The 17,065-nt window shown below is 40.6% G+C and overlaps 1 protein-coding gene across 4 annotated transcripts in view; it reads left to right on the top strand.

The window, feature by feature from the left end:
* TARBP1 (tRNA guanosine 2 -O-methyltransferase TARBP1) overlaps positions 1 to 17,065 on the top strand; it is a 98,884-nt gene that overhangs the window by 24,132 nt on the left and 57,687 nt on the right. For all 4 annotated transcript variants that reach the window (XR_013345689.1, XM_077813428.1, XM_077813430.1 and 1 more), the window contains exons 7-12: positions 2,322 to 2,457; positions 10,166 to 10,262; positions 12,503 to 12,592; positions 15,911 to 16,049; positions 16,353 to 16,449; positions 16,693 to 16,868. Coding sequence is in view for 3 of the 4 variants with exons in the window: in XM_077813428.1 (XP_077669554.1) it covers positions 2,322 to 2,457; positions 10,166 to 10,262; positions 12,503 to 12,592; positions 15,911 to 16,049; positions 16,353 to 16,449; positions 16,693 to 16,868 (735 nt within the window). In the remaining variant the exon portion in view is untranslated. The remainder of the gene's footprint in view (positions 1 to 2,321; positions 2,458 to 10,165; positions 10,263 to 12,502; positions 12,593 to 15,910; positions 16,050 to 16,352; positions 16,450 to 16,692; positions 16,869 to 17,065) is intronic.

The following is a 17,065-nucleotide window of genomic DNA, read 5'->3' as shown; positions in this document are numbered from 1 at the left end:
ATTTTTAAGAGCAAGTTAGACAAACATCTGTCAGAGATGGTTTAGATCAGTGATTCTCAAACTTTTCTTTTTGTGGATCACTTGAAAATTGCTGAGGGTCTCGGCAGACCACTTAACGATCTTTCCAAATGTTGTTTGTACCGTTTAACTATTGTAAAGTGCTTTGGATAAAAAGCACTATATGTTTAAAAAAACCTTAATCATTAATGTTTTTTTGTTCTACAAATAAAAGCGCACAACTCATATTTTAATATCCGTCATCTTACCTTTCTAATGCGATGGATGTGCCCTCTCTCCCCTGCTGTGGCAGCCCCCAAGCTGGGGCTGGGAAGGAGTGGGGGTCTCTCTCCCACCAAAGCAGCCATAGAGCTGAAGCTGGGAAGGAGGGCCCTCTTTCCCTGGCAGCTGCAGCCCTGGAGCTGGGGAAAGTTGCCTCTTTCTCTGGCCTCTGCAATCCTGCACATCCCAAATTCTACACACACCCCTCCCGCTTACCCCATATTCCCCCCAAGGCCACCACCTCACCTTGCATGAGCTGCTTCTCCAGGGTCCAGGCAGGCGTGGCTCCACTAATTAGGTTGATGGCCCTTCATTCTCTTGTGTGCGGTTGCCCAGGCGCGCACCTTAGAGGGAACTATCTGCGGACCACAGTTTGAGAACCTCTGGTCTAAATAATATTTAGTCCTGCCATGGATGCAGGGAACAGGACTAGATGACCTCTTGAGGTCTCTTCCAGTCCTACAATTCTATGATTTACAAAAATATTCCGCACCCAGTAATTCCCACTGAGAACAACAGAGAAATAGCTTTCCCCTCTCTCTCAGTGATGGCATTTTGGTTCTAAGTGTCTGATCTGTGTACACACCATATGGTTATTTCTCAGCTATGCAGCATATGATTCTGGATTACAGTCTTAGTGGTCAGTCATAATGCAGGGATTTGTATAGTTGCTGTAGAGTTATTTTTCAGTGACAGTACTTCAGACGTACAGTTGTCTCTGTGATAATTCTTCTGCTCTGTGTGGTTTTGGGTTCAGAATTTTGAAGCTGTTTTCCAGCAATGCAGACAGCGCTTCAGCCTCTTGCTTCCTTTGGCAGGAACCAAAAACATCAGAAGTTTACAAGAAACAATGTCGAAATAAATCAAAAGCAAACAAAAGAAAAAATACTTTAAAAATGCTTAAGAACCCACTGACTAACTTTCCTCCTCTTGAGATCTCTTCCAGCCCTGCATTTTTATGATTTTATGATTCATACTCAGTCCTTCTATTGAAGTAATTGGCAAATACGTCTGGTATTCATTGATTTCAGTGGGATGGGCCCCAATCTCACTCTTGGATCACACAGATCATATTTCAAAATCAGAACCTAGGATTGAGCCATTTCTCTTCCTCCAAGTCTCTTCCTACAGTCCCTGGGTCTGGTCTCCACAATAAGCGTTGTATATTAGAGTTTTTAGTTTCTCTTGTTTGCTTGCACATGGTAAATCTTCTTTCCAAATTCAGTTCTGGAACAGTGTTACAAATGTATGGCAGATATTTTCAGGAGAAGGAGGAGCCTTGCTGACCTGTTGAGAGAAAAAGGAGATAGGGAAAGGAGATAAGAGGGAGGAGAGAAGGCAAATGAGGAAGAGAAAAGGAGGTAGGAGGAAGGGCCCAAATGTAATATTTTTAGAAAGCAATTTATCTTTCCGCAGTTAAGCAGTCCATTTTGTTTTCTCTAGTTTTTATTCTTTCATTTAAAAAAATTAAATATTGAATTTCCTGTAGCACAGTAACCTAGTTAGAAGAGAAGTAATGGACGCTCAATAAGCTTTTCTAGGAAGTTGTATTTCAGTAACTGTCGATGGAAAAGTATTTATTTAAAACAAAGTATCTCACGCTTGTGCTTGTGCAGTTCACAGTTTTCCTGAAAAGCTACTGTCCTTTCTGTGGCAGTGCTGGTAGCACTGCACAATCAGTTAGAAACCGTTATAAAATAGATCATTTAAAACCAAATTAAATATTAACATTGAAACCAAATAGTAGCAGATAATCCTTGCTGTTTAAGGGCTTGATTTTGGCTTTCTTGCTCAAGCAGTGTAGGACTGAGCCTGAATCTTTATAATGAAAGCACCAGGACTCTTTCCTCTCCCTGCACCTCCATCATTTAAATGGTTTCAAAAGAACAAGAAATGGATTCTGGCTATACAAAATGGAAGTTTGCATTGAAAATCTTACTTTCTCAGTCAAGATATTCTTTCAAAATACAGTAGTTTCCATATTGTAGTATTTCAGCAGACCTACAAAATAATTTTTTTTTTTAATTTGCTCTTATTTAAAGGTAGTTTCCTGTTAAAGTTTATTCAGAAGATGACAAGTAGGCACTGGTGTGCTGTTCCCATTTTGTTTCTGTCTATGGCACTGGCATGTATCCCATCATATAAAGCACTGGGTACAGAAGGACTTCATGCTCTAAGGTAACACACTTCAGCGGTTTTATGTCCCTTACTTATGCACAGGTTCTGGGAGACTAATAAAACAGTTCTGGGGAATGCACTGACTCTTTTTGGGAAAATTTAAATAATCAAATGTAGTCGAAAGACTGAAAGCTTAAACTCGTAAAGAAACCTTTTTTCTCTATCCTTCCCCACTCTCTTCTACTATGGTCCAATAGAAAAGTTTTCACTTTTCACAAAGCCATCACTCTATATCTGACCTATCAGTCCTTATCCTCAAAGGAAACCTGCACAACACTTTCAAAAGATGAGCCTGGGAGCTTAAATTCATAGCTTTGCTAGACACTAAAAATCATGGACCGAATAGAAACATTGGATTTATGCCTTATTACAACAATCTGAACCCACTGACAACCTCTCCCAGCTGCTGCTCCCTCTGCTCTTCCTTTCCTCCCTGTGTCTGGAGAGGTGTTTAATGGGGCACTTTACCTTGAATGGTCCCTTGAAATATGTGTTAACTGCTTATGCCACACAGTCAGTTCAGATCTTGTATTTGGCAGTGACACTTTGAGTTAGGCCATGTCTACACTTACAAGCTTACAGTGGCACAGCTGACTGGCAATTAACAGCGCTGCAACTTTCTCGCTCAGGAATGTGAAAAAACACCCTCCTGAGCGCAGCAAGTTGCAGCGCTGTAAATCGCCAGTGTAAACAGTGTCCCAGTGCTGGGAGCTGTGCCCCTCGTGGAGGTGGTTTTTTAGAGCAGCGCTGCGACCACACAAGGCACGTCAAAGCACTGTCAGTGTAGACTAGCCCTAAGATTGCTCAAGTAGCTGCATTACGTTGATAGGAGAGAGCTCTCCTGTCGACATAATAAAGACAGCTCAATGAGCAGCGGTAGCTATGTTGACGGGAGAGTGTGTTGACTGGTGCTTATGCTGGCAAAACTGTCGCTTGAGGTGGCTGTTTTTTCCCCACACCCCTGAGCAACAAAAGTTTTGCGGACAGTGCTAGTGTTGACATGGCCTTAGTTTCCCAGACCTGAAGAAGAGCGCTGTGAAAGCTTGTCTCTCTTACCAACAGAAGTTGGTCCAATAAAAGATATTACCTCATCCACGTGGTCTCTCTCTAATATCCTGGGACCAACATGGGTATGACTACACGGCATACTTGCTAGTACAAATTTTCATGTTCTTCAGAGGCTTTGACTCTGTAAAGAGGCTTTGACTCTTTGACTCAGTAAAGAGACCTCTTAAGCAAGCTCTTTTGCATATTCCTGGTATTTAAGAATATAAGCACAGCAGTAAATTAAGCAGCATTAAACACGTGTAGCCAACAGTATTCTGATTAAAGAACACATTTAAAGTGAATGTGAGGGACAAACTGAAACTTGTGGCAAATTTTTCTCCCATGTTGGTCTTGGTTAGTTCCCTAGTGGATATGCCAAGGTCTAGTGGCAGAAAGTCTGTCTTAAGAGATTTTAGCAGCAAGCACAACCCTTTTGTAAGCCGTGACACAGCACTGTTTTTGCAACTACTTCCCACAACCCTCAGCACGTGAGGCTGTCTGGGAAGGGGTTATGGTCAGGGCACAAGAATGATGTGCTAATTCAGTGCATTTCCTGGTTTCCTTTACCACTAAGGATTTTACGGAGAACTCTCTGGAATGTAAAGCTACTCTCCTCTGGCGAACTTCCAAGTGAAAGCAATATTTCAAATGGTGCTTACCCTGTTTTAGGGGTGAATTCCCCTCTTTGGGTAAAGCTATATCCGCTTGCTTAAAGGGCATAAAATTTGCAGTCCAACTTCTACCCACCCAATGGGGGTGAATTAACTCATAGACTGCAATTTTTAGTTTTTAGGGGAAACTGTTTTGATTTAATTGGAGAGCTCTTCAGTGGGGGATAGTGCCTTTAACCTATGTGTTTAACATTAGAAGGTTCTTTTGCAGTACTCATGGCAATATTACATTATCATTAATTATGGAGGCATTGGTCATGAATTTATAGTTAAGATTAAATCAGTTTTCATTTCAACAGGCACTTTAAACTTTTATTAACATGGCCAAAACCTAGATTGTAAATTTTGAGTACAATTCGCATTTTTCTTGTTGGTTTGAAAATTGGATTGATTCAGAGAGAAGAATAATTCCAAAATCATCCCTTTTTGAAGTTTTTCAATGGATTGTTTCATCTTTCTTAGATTCTCTTTTGCAGGACATCTAAGACATTGAGCTCTTTGCTTTGCTCCATGTGCTGCTCCTTGTGTGCTGATTAATACAGTATCAATTACAAATACATTGTGCTTGTGTTTGTTATGAGTTTTCACTTTTTCTCCATAAATGGAAAAAGAAATGCACCAAGATGAACCCACTATATTTAGCACTGATGATGTAATACATCCACTTTGATGAAATAATCTGTGGGTGGGTGAGAGAGACAGAGGAAAATCAATCAGCCAATCCATCCACCAAATACCCCTATAACCTAGGAGAAATTCTGTGAGCTGGACAAGAGACAATCATGAGCCTCATGCAGCTCCACTCTTATTGTTGACCAAAGGCATGAATGTGGATCCTAGAACGTAGATGATTAAGATCTGCCACTGCATTTGGCAAATAAGTTAATAGCAGGAATAGGATTCTAAGGTGGTAGACCCAGATCTTAGCTGTTTGGCTGCATTGCCTTTCAGATAATCAAATCACCTCCAGTCTCTAACTGCTCAGCCTCATGCTTCTCCCAGAGTCTGAGATAGAACCCTGGATTCTTCAAATAGGGTGCCTAAGGGCGCTCCATTTCAGGTGTGCATGTGCCACATGGGCCCTTGATCGGAGATTTTCAGTTAGCAGTGTCCATTTGGCCTGCATGGATGCCCTATGCCTCCTTGTGCCAGATACTGAGGCTGTATGGGGTATGCGGGCAAACCACCCTCAGCTCCTTCTCAACTGCTCTGGCCTGAGATGGAGCCCTAGTATGTCCGCCTTGAGCATGCATTGATTTTTTCCTAATATTTCTATAGTGGGTAAAATAGTTTTTATAGTTAGGTAGTGAGAGGATTGTTTTACTCCTCTTTCCCCTCAGAGAGAGGTTTTTTTGAGGCAGGGAGTGCCTGACTCTCCAGGTTTCAGCTGATGTCTCTCCTGCTGTACCTGTGAGTAATGGCCTTAAAGTGTGTCCATTGCTTAGGGGAGTTCCATGTCTCCCAGTAGTTCAACTTCTGCCTGGCCCTCAAGTCCAGGGCAAGGAAAAATAGGGAGATTAAACACAGACTGCTAATGATGGAATGCGCCCTTTGGCCAGCTTCTAAGTTAGGTTGGGAGACCCCCTCCCTTGCCCCCCACAAGCCCTTTTCTCCCCCCTCCCCCCCCAGGATGGGGAAGGCTTCCACAAAGAGGAGTGGGCTTAAGGAGCCAGCTCCAAAAGGTCCAGGTGAGATCCACTGTCTCTGAAGCTTCAACCTCTTGACTTGGTACCATTAAGTTGAAGGACTCCTCCTCCAGTACTAGTGGGACCGTAAAGTTCCAGAGCACAAAGGAGAGAGACATGGCTCCAGGAGGGCCTGGGTACCTTCTACCAGCAAGGAGGGGAGCACAGACACTTGGACTGGCACCACCAAGTTCAGCATAGTTGTCAGTACTCATGCATGTGGTACCCTCAGCACTGATTAAGCAGCGGTGCTAGACACCGTCGGCATCTATTTCAGTACATCAATTATCAGCTTCAGTGACTGTGCCCTTGAATGCTGCATCAGTACCACAGGAGTTCAGACATACTCAGGATTTCTCAATAACAGATGAACCGGAGTCCCTGCTCCTGGTGGGTACTGAGAATCTCTGGGTACTAAGATCCCGATCTTTGGCCTACTGTCATCTGGACCACAAGACTCTCTACTGTTTTCTACATGTGCTCCTCCATTGGATGAGATGGAGGAGGATGAAAGTGACTTCCAGTCAGCCTCCTCTATTTCTGTTTATGGTTCTCCAAAATATTCTTTCAGAAACATGTTCTTTGAAAGTCATAGGGAATATTGGACTCATTATTGAGGGTGATGGAACCAATCCTGCATGCCATCGCCACTTCTGTACTACAGGCCCTTCCAATGACCATACTGGGACCCCAGGTTGCCCATCAACAGCAATTTTCCAGCTCACTGGTGTCCAGCTCACTCAGCCTCTGTCCCTGGCAACTGAGCCCATGCCGGGGGCGGCCCGCTGCTGCCACCATCTCCCCAGCCAGGCTCTCTCTCAGGTAGCTGCTGTTCTGCACAGAGCAGTGACCTGGAGCAGCCATCATGAGAAGTGGCTGGTCCCACCCCTTCTGCATCCTGCCCAGGCCTGGCTGCCAGGGACAGGAGCTGAGCATGCCAAGGGCAGGTGCAGCGGAGGACAGAGCCCCTCTTCCTTGCACCCCAGCAGGCCAAGCAGAAATCTGGGTGTGGGGCACTTAATGCTGCATGCCCCCCTACACATCATCTATGAGGAACTGTGTTCAGTAGCTGGGACACGTGGCAGCTTGAACCTTTGTGACCGATCAGACAAAGCTGTGTCTCCACTGCCTCCAGGGTTGGCTCAGAATGACCTGTTCTCCAGTCAAAGACACCTTGGGTAGACAGGTGATAGTTCCTCTGCCACGTGAGGAACAACTTAGACTATGGGAGGATCAACTCAACGTCTGTGCAGGCATTCCTTTCTGTAGCGCAGCCCCATCAGTAACTTTAACAACAGATTTATCACTGTTGGGATGGGGAGCCCATCTCCATACCCTCACAACTCAGGGCAAATGGACAACTCAAGAAATCAGTCTCCATGTCAATCTGTTGAAGCATAGGGCTGTCAGGAATTCTTGCTTTCATTTCCTATCCTTCATCACAGGCAAATCAATCAAGATCATGCATTCTATATCGACAAGCAAAATCCCCCTCCCTGTTGTGGCGAAGCCATAAAATTATGGAATTGGTGCACAGTTCATCAAATCCAAATTTCACTGGTCTACCTCTCAGGTATTCAGACCACCACAGCCAATTTCCTCAGCGTACACTTCTCACAGGATTACGAATGGGATCTAGACACCCAAGGTCTCCACAGCATAGTCCAAAAATGGGGACTGCCAGAAGTGGATGTCTTCACCACCTCCAGGAACAGGAGGTGTCGTCTTTTCTGCTCAAGAGGGGGTCTGGGCCACTAGTCATTGGGAGATGCCTTTCTTCTATCTTGGAAGAAAGGGCTCTTCTATGTGTTTCTCCAGTGCTGCTGATACTAAGAGTGATGAACAAGATCAGACCAGGCCCAGTCAGAATTATGCGTATAGTGCCAACCTGGCTGAGAGATGGTTGGCACCCTTACCATCTACACGTATGTGTCCAAATCTCGTTCAGGCTCCCAGCCATTCCTCGTCACCTGTCACAGGATGCAGGTTTTGTGCTTCATCCCAACCGGTGGTTCTCCGCTTCAGGGCATGGCTCCTCCGATAGTTCACGTGGTTAGAATCCTCCTGCTGTATGGAAGTACAAGTGTTAGTAGAAGGAGATCAACCTGCACTACTTACCTGCAGAAATAGAAGAGATTCTTCCATTAATGTTGTTGTCACTCCCTCCTCCTGATTTGGTGCTACTTTCAGTCATCCTGGATTGTCTTTTGGATCTATGAAAATTGGGGTTATCAGTTCTATTAAGGTCCATTTGGCTGCAATATCAGCCATTCATTCTCTGGTAGATGGTTTCTTCATGTTTGCCCATCTGGTTTAGTCTACGTTTATTAAAGCTCTGGGAGGTGACAACCTGCAGATTAGAGACCCTACCCCGACCTGGGACCTCAACCTGGTACTCAGTTACCTTATGAGACCACCATTCAAACCAGTGGCAACCTGTTCTCTGTTTCAGAGTAGCAGTCGTGTTAGTCTGTATCCGCAAAAAGAAAAGGAGTACTTGTGGCACCTTTAGAGACTAACAAATTTATTTGAGCATAAGCTTTCGTGAGCTATAGCACACTATGTTCAAATAAATTTGTTAGTCTCTAAGGTGCCACAAGTACTCCTTTTCTTTTTGCTGTTCTCCTTTGCATTTATCTATGAAGACAGCATTTTTAGTAGCCATTATTGTTGGCCCGTAGGGTCAGGTAGATTAGAGCCTTGATGGCAGATCCTCCCCTGCTCCCCCTGATGTTCTTTAAGGACAAGGTCTCTTTACATCCACACCCTAAATTCTCCCCTAAGGTTATATCGGAATTCCACCTTAATCCATTCATCTACCAATGTTATTCCCAAAGCCACATAGTTCTCTGCAGGAATCCAATTTACATATCCTAGATGTTAGAAGGGCATTGGTCTTCTACTTAAATAGGGCCAAGCAATTTAGGAAGTCACCTGGGCTCTTCATTTCCATCATGGATAGATCTGCATGGTCCTCAAACTCTACTCAGAGACTGTCAAGATGGATATCTGGATGTATTATCACGTGTTATGATGCTGCGGGCATTCATCCCTTCCAAAGGGTGATAATGCCTACAATCTAGCTGAATGTGCTATCTATGGCATTAACAAAGAATGTACCTGTGTCTGAAGTATGCAGGGCCGATACATGGGCTTCAGTACATATGTTTTTGAAACATTACTCTCTGATCCATGCAGTCAGATCCGATGTGACACTTTGGTTCTGCAGTACTGTCTTGATTCTGCACTGTTGCAAAGCTCCCTCTTCCATCTAGGGATATTGCTTGGAAATAATCTGAAATGGCGCACCCATAGGGACACTATTCGAAGAAGAAGAGGTTAATCACTTTGTGAGGAACTGCGGTTATTCAACATGTGTGTGTCAAAATACAGATATTTCACATTTCAGTCATTTGTCAGCTCCTCTTCCTTGCTTGATCCTGGAACCTGCCCACTGAGGTACACCAACCTTGTATAAAATGAACTAGGAAATGAATACAAAAAACTTAGTTTAGTGACGGTTAGAGTTGTGTCAGGACACACTCAACCAACTCAAAATCTGAAACACATGAAAATGAAAAACTAAGGGAAAAGTCTCTGGCATTCACATTGCCTGCAACACTTAATAATAATAATAAACACTCCATCAAGCTGTAAGGGTTTTGCTTCTGTCTCCAACAGATACTGAAAAGCAATGCTTATCCCAACATAATCAACTTCTGAATTCTAGCACAAAATCTTATCGATGACCTCAGCAATGTTAAGGGAGTGATTTCCCAAAAGCATGGAATGTGTGACAGGCAGATGTCAATCTGGTGGCACAGGAGCATCTGAGATCGCTGTTAAGGTTTTGTGATAGAATGAGAATTTAATGAATTCTGGGTACTATTGCTTTTCAATATCTGTTAGAGATGTAAGTGAATGAAAGCCTTATGAATTGTTGGAGTGTTTTACCAACAGTATTGTAGGCAATATGACTGTGACATGGAATAGAGACTTCCCTTAGCTTTTCATTTCCATGCTTTGCAGATTTTGAGTTGGTGGAGTTTGTCCTTATGCAACCTTAATTGTCACTAAACAAAAGTTATTTGTGTTTATTTAGAATCATAACCCATCTTGTTTTCGATTGTATGCTCTTCAGGGCAGGAATTATATCTTGTATGTTTAGAAAGTGCAGCTCATATTCTGAGTGCTTCTGCATTCTTAATATATTGACAACTTCAGTTAAAATATAGTTGGTAAATATGTATTTTAAGAGCTACTAAATCTGTTTATAATTTAAGGTGCATATTTATCCGTTTGCAGAGATGTCCTGCAGTGCACTATGATCACGCATCAAATTTTGTTGCGGGGAGCTGCTCAGTGTTTTCTTCTTCAAACAGCTATGCATTTGACAGATGTGGTAAGTTCCTCTTTTTTTTTTTCTAGTGTAATATTTTATTTTTCAGAGATGATGATGCTATATATAAGTGCTGCCAAATAGAACTTGGAGTAGCTGATTTGACTGAATTTGTAGTTTTGGCAATATCCATTTGAAAAATGTGCTTGAGTGATGTAGTTCCTGTATTCAGTTGTACTAGTAATTCTTTTAACTTTGTTTTTTCATATGAAACAACTTGATCCTTTTTGTTCCGCATTTCATTTGCAGTACTTTATTGATGATGATATTTGTATTACTGAAATGCTTAGAATCCCTAGTCATGGGCTCAGGATCCTGTTGTGCTCTTAGGTGCCATACAAACACTTCTTTAAAAATGAAAATTTAATATTAAAGAGACTTTCAAAATGACATAAAAGATTTTAAAATTATAGTTATAGTGTTAGCATGGTGACTTTATAGTCAGGTTAAAATATCACTTTCATTTTAAAATCTTGAATATAAATTGTCTAATTCTCAAATTATTTTGTGGCACTGAAATTTCTCATGCTTAGTGTTGACCCAGAAGGAAACCCTTCCCCTTTTTCTCCCCTATAATATCACAAGAGTTTGTCTGGGCACTTTTAAGCTATAAAATGTGGTTCAAAAATTTTCAAATGATTTTGGTGCTTTGGATAAACTTTCTTTTTAAACTTCAAACTTGACATCAAACAAGGACTCATGCTTTTATCTTGTTTGATGAAATTCAGTAAAGTTCCTGGATAAAAACTACATTTAACTGCAGTTAAGGCTGAATACATATCAGTAACTTAAGGGTAAAACAGGTATGTTGTAATTGTTGCAAAAAAAAAGCAATAGAAACCCAGGAAATGCAGAGTTAATGTTAAACTTAAAAGAAATCTAAATGTAAGTAGAAACTGCTTCTCCTCACCTTCAAGACTGTGCTCCTGTTCCTTACCTGCTCTTGTCTCTGATAGCATTATCCTCCTGCCTCTTCCATCAAGTGATGCTAGTTCTGACTGCCTGTTGTTCACCCCTCTGACAAATCTTTCTCTGCCTTTTTCACTTATACCAGCAATGTGTGTGTTCTCCTTGAACTGATTTATAAAGCCCTCTCCTCAGGACTCACTTCTTTTGTGAAGCCTACAAGACATTGGCCATCTCACAGTGGATAGGCTGATGGTGTAATTGAGTTCAATTTATATGTTTTAATTTAAAAAAAACACCCTGATGTATATAAAACCTACATGATATAAATACATACTTTGATTGTATCCCTCTTTCCCACCATTCATGTGTGTCTTGCTCTTTTAGATTATAAACTCTTTGGGGTAGGGAATGTCTTCTTGCTTGGACAATGCATAGCACATGGTGAAGACTAGTACTAATTAATAATACCAATGCATTGTTGTTTATTATTTACCTGCCACCGTAGCTGTGAGGTGATAAGCAATTTCCTGCTCAGTATCAATTCCCAACCAGTGGTATTTGGAGAACTTACTATCATATAGTTGCTGGCCCTTTTTTAATCCTCTAAATCTCTTTAGAATAATCTAAAATTACTTTCTTTCCTAATATATTTCCAAGTAAGCAATTGCTGTAGTTGCCATAAGGATGTCATATGATCATCAGTGAGAATGGAGGTGTCCATGTGACTGAATGGAAGGGGAGTGCACACTACTCTTGCTTATGCCTGATAGCTACATCAAAGGTTCTCTTTTGTATTCTCCACCCCGTTTTCTTTTGTCTGCTAATACAGCTGCTTACCTTTTCTCTTTGCTGTCTCAGATTTTGCTGTGGCTGACCATGAGCTGACCTGAGCAGGGCTTCCTGTGAAAAGGCAGAAACAGAAGAATTAGTCAAGGGCTTCTAAATATCTAAAATTAATATAACTGAGGTTGTCCATTTACACACCCGGCCCCCACTTAAAAAGAAAAAAAGCCATCAGTGAATACCTCGCTTCAAGCCATTCATTCACCTTCAGTGTACATCTCAATATGGATACATCAGACTGTAGGAAAATGAGCTGTGTGTCCTGATTAAGTTATGTTAGGAACTGAAAAAAGGCAAAAATTAATCTCTTCGGAAAGTTCACATCCCTGTAATAAATTGAGGGTGAGAGGGAAAAGATTATTTTCTTATTGAATCATTTGCCAGATGAAAGCAAACTCTTCTCAGTTTCACACTAAAATATTACGTGTGTGTGGGAGAGTGTGTATGTGTGTGTGTGTTGGGGACTAATGAAGCTTAAATAATGTCTTTAGGAGAAAGTGTCACTTCCAGAGATTTCAAGTTTTCTCATGTCTCTTAGACAAGAGGAGTCCTTAAGCAGAGGGACTATACTATGGATGGAGGTGAGAATTGAAACTGCTGCTGGTTTTGTGTTAATCAAAATGTTCTGTAATAGACTGTACTGATCTATTGTATTAGTTATAGCTAATGTTTTAATTCTCTAATACTTTATGCATGTGAACTAATTTTCAGTCCCTTTTGTACTGGCACATCTGGAGCTTCTGGTACTGAGTGCTAATTTATTTGTGCTTTGTATCTGTACCTTGTAACGCGTTTAACGCTAAGGAGGAGATTAATTTTAACCCTCAACCTGCTATCCAGCAGGTAATTAGTCAGAAGATTTTAACATGCACCTTCATTGTGTGAGAAGGTAAGGAAGAAGGGGTAGGTTGTTTTTTTCTTTTCTCCTGCAGAGCACCTGAATTCTGCACAAGAGCAGCTTTCTCCTGAGGGCAGAGCTTCTGTTGCACTTCAAAGCAGCGTAAGAGCTGGAGCTGAGCTCGTACCGGACTTGTATGCCCTGCTTTGCCACAGCATTCTCCAGAGAGAGAACATGAGCTAATTTGTAACTTTTGTATTTAGCCATATCCTAGTGCAAATCAGAATCAGTTCTTTCATGCAGACTTTTGGTGCCCAAATGCTTGTTCTATAAGAGACTTCCAGGTATCCACAGTGCCAGCCTGCTTTCTCCCTTGCCATTCCCTTGGCTAGGAGGTGCATCAAATGAGCACTGCAACCGTATGTTATTAGCTTGGGACTCTCTTCTAAATAATTTCTTCTCATCTTGGATACATTTGCAGCATTGTCTTTGACCAAACTGTGTACTTTGACCAAACTGTGCTGTGGGTGCATTTCCTGATGTATCAATTGTTTCTGTAAGGAAGACATTCCCTTCTTCTGTTGTCACACAAGCACATACAACAGGATCATTGCGGACATTGCTCCAGCCATCAAAGCTCAGTTTAACAATTTTACCCTCTAGACCTTTTGCACGCTGCTCAATTTCTCTTTCATACACTTTATCCAGCAATTTGCCTGTGACATCTGCTCTGTTGGGTGGACTGAATCCTGGTCTTAATGACTGGACCATGTTAATGAAGTGTGGGTTCTCAGTCATCCAGAAAGGAGAGTTTGTTGCATAAACAAACTGGGCAATTTTTTCATCAATTACCTCTTTTTGTAATCTGCTGGTTCTTATCACAAACTTATCTATGGTTGTTTCTGGATGATGGAGATTTTTTTTCCTTCTTGCCCCAGGTGATATACTGTGGCTATGTGACATACATGATGTGACTGAAACACTACCATTGGCAGATAACTCTGAAATTGTGGAAAATGATGGTGATCTTGAAGGTGGATAGTCTTCAGAATCCTGTATGTTGAGGGTGGATTCTCCTAAACCAAATAGGTCAATGCAGTTATTTAATTATTACCACCATACTCCTCATTTAGTATTACTCATTGCATTCACTGACACTCAGTGCTACTTTAAAGGTGAAATTGTAAAAGGAAGATCTGCCTATTTCAGCTATTTATTTTTTATCACAACTGCATCTAAAATGATAGTACCATAGAGTAACAATTATATTTTTTGCTCAAACATGAGAATTCAAGAATAGTCCGGAAGGAAGACAGGCAGTCCTTAAGAAAGGAATATGAAATAAAAAATAGTTTACCAACCCGAAGATCCTGCATGTTCAGACATGTTCCTTTCATCATCTTCAACACAGCTTCCTCCTGAGAAGGAACACTTCTCATGATGTTGTTTCATTCGGGCACCAGGCCTTACATTTCTTTGTTGCACTGTTTGCATTTTGCACGCATGCCTGTCTTACCCACAGGTAGAGGAACTTCATTAAAATATTCCCAAACTGAGTCTCTTTTATGGCCTGCTGCCATTATAGGTTTTCCCTTCTAGTGAGAGAATGGTATGGTAGATCTCAAATCAAGGAAAGCTACACTCAAAGACCTCAAGACTTCTGGAGTGTGCTGCCCAAACAGTTTCACTTTTTGTGCCTGTCCCACCCTTCTCACATTTATCTCCTGACTTCTTCTTGTCCAGATCTATTCCGCCCCTAACAATCTTGTATTTGTTGAACTTTTTGAAACTTTTCACTTTTAGAGAGAGGTAAGGGATTGACTCTGTGTACACAAATTTGCAGAGGGACAATAGAATTGAGGTCTGTTATTTCTCACCCCTGTATATTATTTATTTTATTGAAAAACATTTTTGCTATTAACAACCATGTTATCTCTGGAGAGACAAATCCACAGTTTGAGAACTGCAAAACTCAGCATCTCTGATGGTATCTTCTTGACTGAGCACTGAGTCCCATTGTGTAGATAGAAAGATTAACCTAAAGAATCTATACAGAAGCCCCTGGAACCCCATAAGATTGGGTCCCTAATTCATGAAATATTGGAGCTAATTTACAAAACTTTTCTTAAACATTACAGGAATATATTGTCTCATGCTATGGAATTAGAATTTATAATCCCTATTCCATGATGAGATATCTTTTAGCTATAATGTATCTTAATTAAAACTGTCTTTAGATAAGTTTTTTTCCCTCAAAAAAAATCCGATTTAAATAAAAAAAAAAATCTGTTTTTTTTTTTTAAAATCATTGATTTTTATCCACCCTGGTTAGCGGATATAGGATTTGTTTGCTGGAGTAATAAACTGTTTTATCTTATCTTTAAATGTGCCTTCTCTTCAGAATGATTATCTGCTGTACCTGTCTTTCCTTTTTCATAGTTTTGGAAGTATTTTCTGAGGCAGTGGGTGTCTGGGAACCTCTTAAAGGGCCAGTATTTGGGTGCCAAAGAATTGCATGAGAATTGCCTCTCATTTTCGTTTGTGTGGCAAAACCCAGCATTTACAAGAATAACAGAACTCCATTCCCAAAAGAAGACAAATTTGCATGTAAGATTAAATTTTTGCTTTCCATTTTGAATTTTAACTCCCAAAATACACATATATCACAACCTTGAATGGGCACATTCAGCCACAGAATTAGAAATTTAAGTGAAAAAACATGGAAGAAGTAATCTTTGGACTTAAGAACATTCTGACTGAATGAGTAGATCTAGCTGCATGCAATGGCACAGCAGGTTAAAGAGGTAATGACTATGCTCAGCATCTGTTCTACTCCTGTTATGAGTACGAAAAGCTTAAACAAGTACAGGATTTTTTTTAAAAAAAAAATACTGCAGATTTCTTCCCTTTTCTACATATGTATCAAACGTGTATTACAACGTATACCACCATACACACTTCTAGAGAATTTAAGCATATTGGATCGTGTCGGATAACTTATTTTCTTCTATATACCCTAAGTTGGCAAAAGTGTTTAAATAGCAACATTTATTTCATTTAGCTTTGCGATTGGCTGTATACTCATGACAGATGCTTCAGAAAGTCCATAAACTGCCATGTTGAGTATCAAGAAAGATCTTCATTAAGTGCATATGTACATACTCTTGTGGAAGATTATCTTAAGGCACCTGCATCCAAAAGTAAGTTCAGTTAATCTTTATGAATTAATAGCTCCTAAATGCAAAAAACCAAAAGGCTGGTAGATGCTCTCTTATGTAGTAGGTAGAGGATGAAAATGAACCTGGTTTAATTTAAATTTATATACAAGAATGCAAAGTGTTCATTATTAATGTTTACGCTGATATTTTTTATATTGAATTCATGAATCATTTATGTATCACTGCCTGCTGTTAATAGGATTGGAAACCTACATTAACAGTTAAAATTACCATACTGAGATTTTAAAAAAAATATAATGGAAAATTTAAATTCTCTTTAATCAGGAGAAAACTGCTTTATGCCTGACTGGTTTGAAGCTAAGCTTGTTGCTACAATGATTCTTCTGGCTGCAGATGTGGAGGAGGTGAAGAATAAACACAGGCAAGTAGGAATCCCATCAAATTTTTTTCTGGGCCTGTTCCAAAGCCCACTGAAGCCAGTGCAAAGACTCCAGTTGACTTCAGTGGCTTTGGATCAATCCGTAGTCAATTGCCTTAGAACTTGTCTTGTAAAATTTTCAAAAGTGCCTAAATGACTTTGGAGTCTAAGTCCTAGATTTTCAAGTGACTTAGACATGTAAGAAAAGTTCACAGAATATTTGTTTTTAATTTTTGTTTTGTGCAGCAAAAAAAGCAACACTGAACGGGATGAACTAAAGTCTTTCTTGCACCCTCTTCTGGATGTCTTGTTGAAACTTGGCACTAATGCTTACATACCAACACTGAAAACCGATAAAAGTCTACAGCTACTGTTGAAGCTATTACAGACCTGTTTGTTAAAACAGTCCAGTCCACAAGATGGTTAGTGATATCTTTAGTATATTGCATCCTATATAATTTATAATCAAATTAAACTTGTGGATATTTACTACAGTAAATGGATATTGTCAAGTAATGTCCATTCGTAAGTAATGTACATAAAAAAGTTTATAATCAGGGGCATGCCCTCCAAATCAGAAACTGTGGGCCCAATCGTGCAGAAGCCCTTCTGGCATATC

The sequence above is a fragment of the Eretmochelys imbricata genome, chromosome 3 (assembly GCF_965152235.1).
Source record: "Eretmochelys imbricata isolate rEreImb1 chromosome 3, rEreImb1.hap1, whole genome shotgun sequence".
Lineage (NCBI taxonomy): Eukaryota > Metazoa > Chordata > Testudines > Cheloniidae > Eretmochelys > Eretmochelys imbricata.
This window is presented reverse-complemented; position numbering and strand designations above follow the sequence as displayed.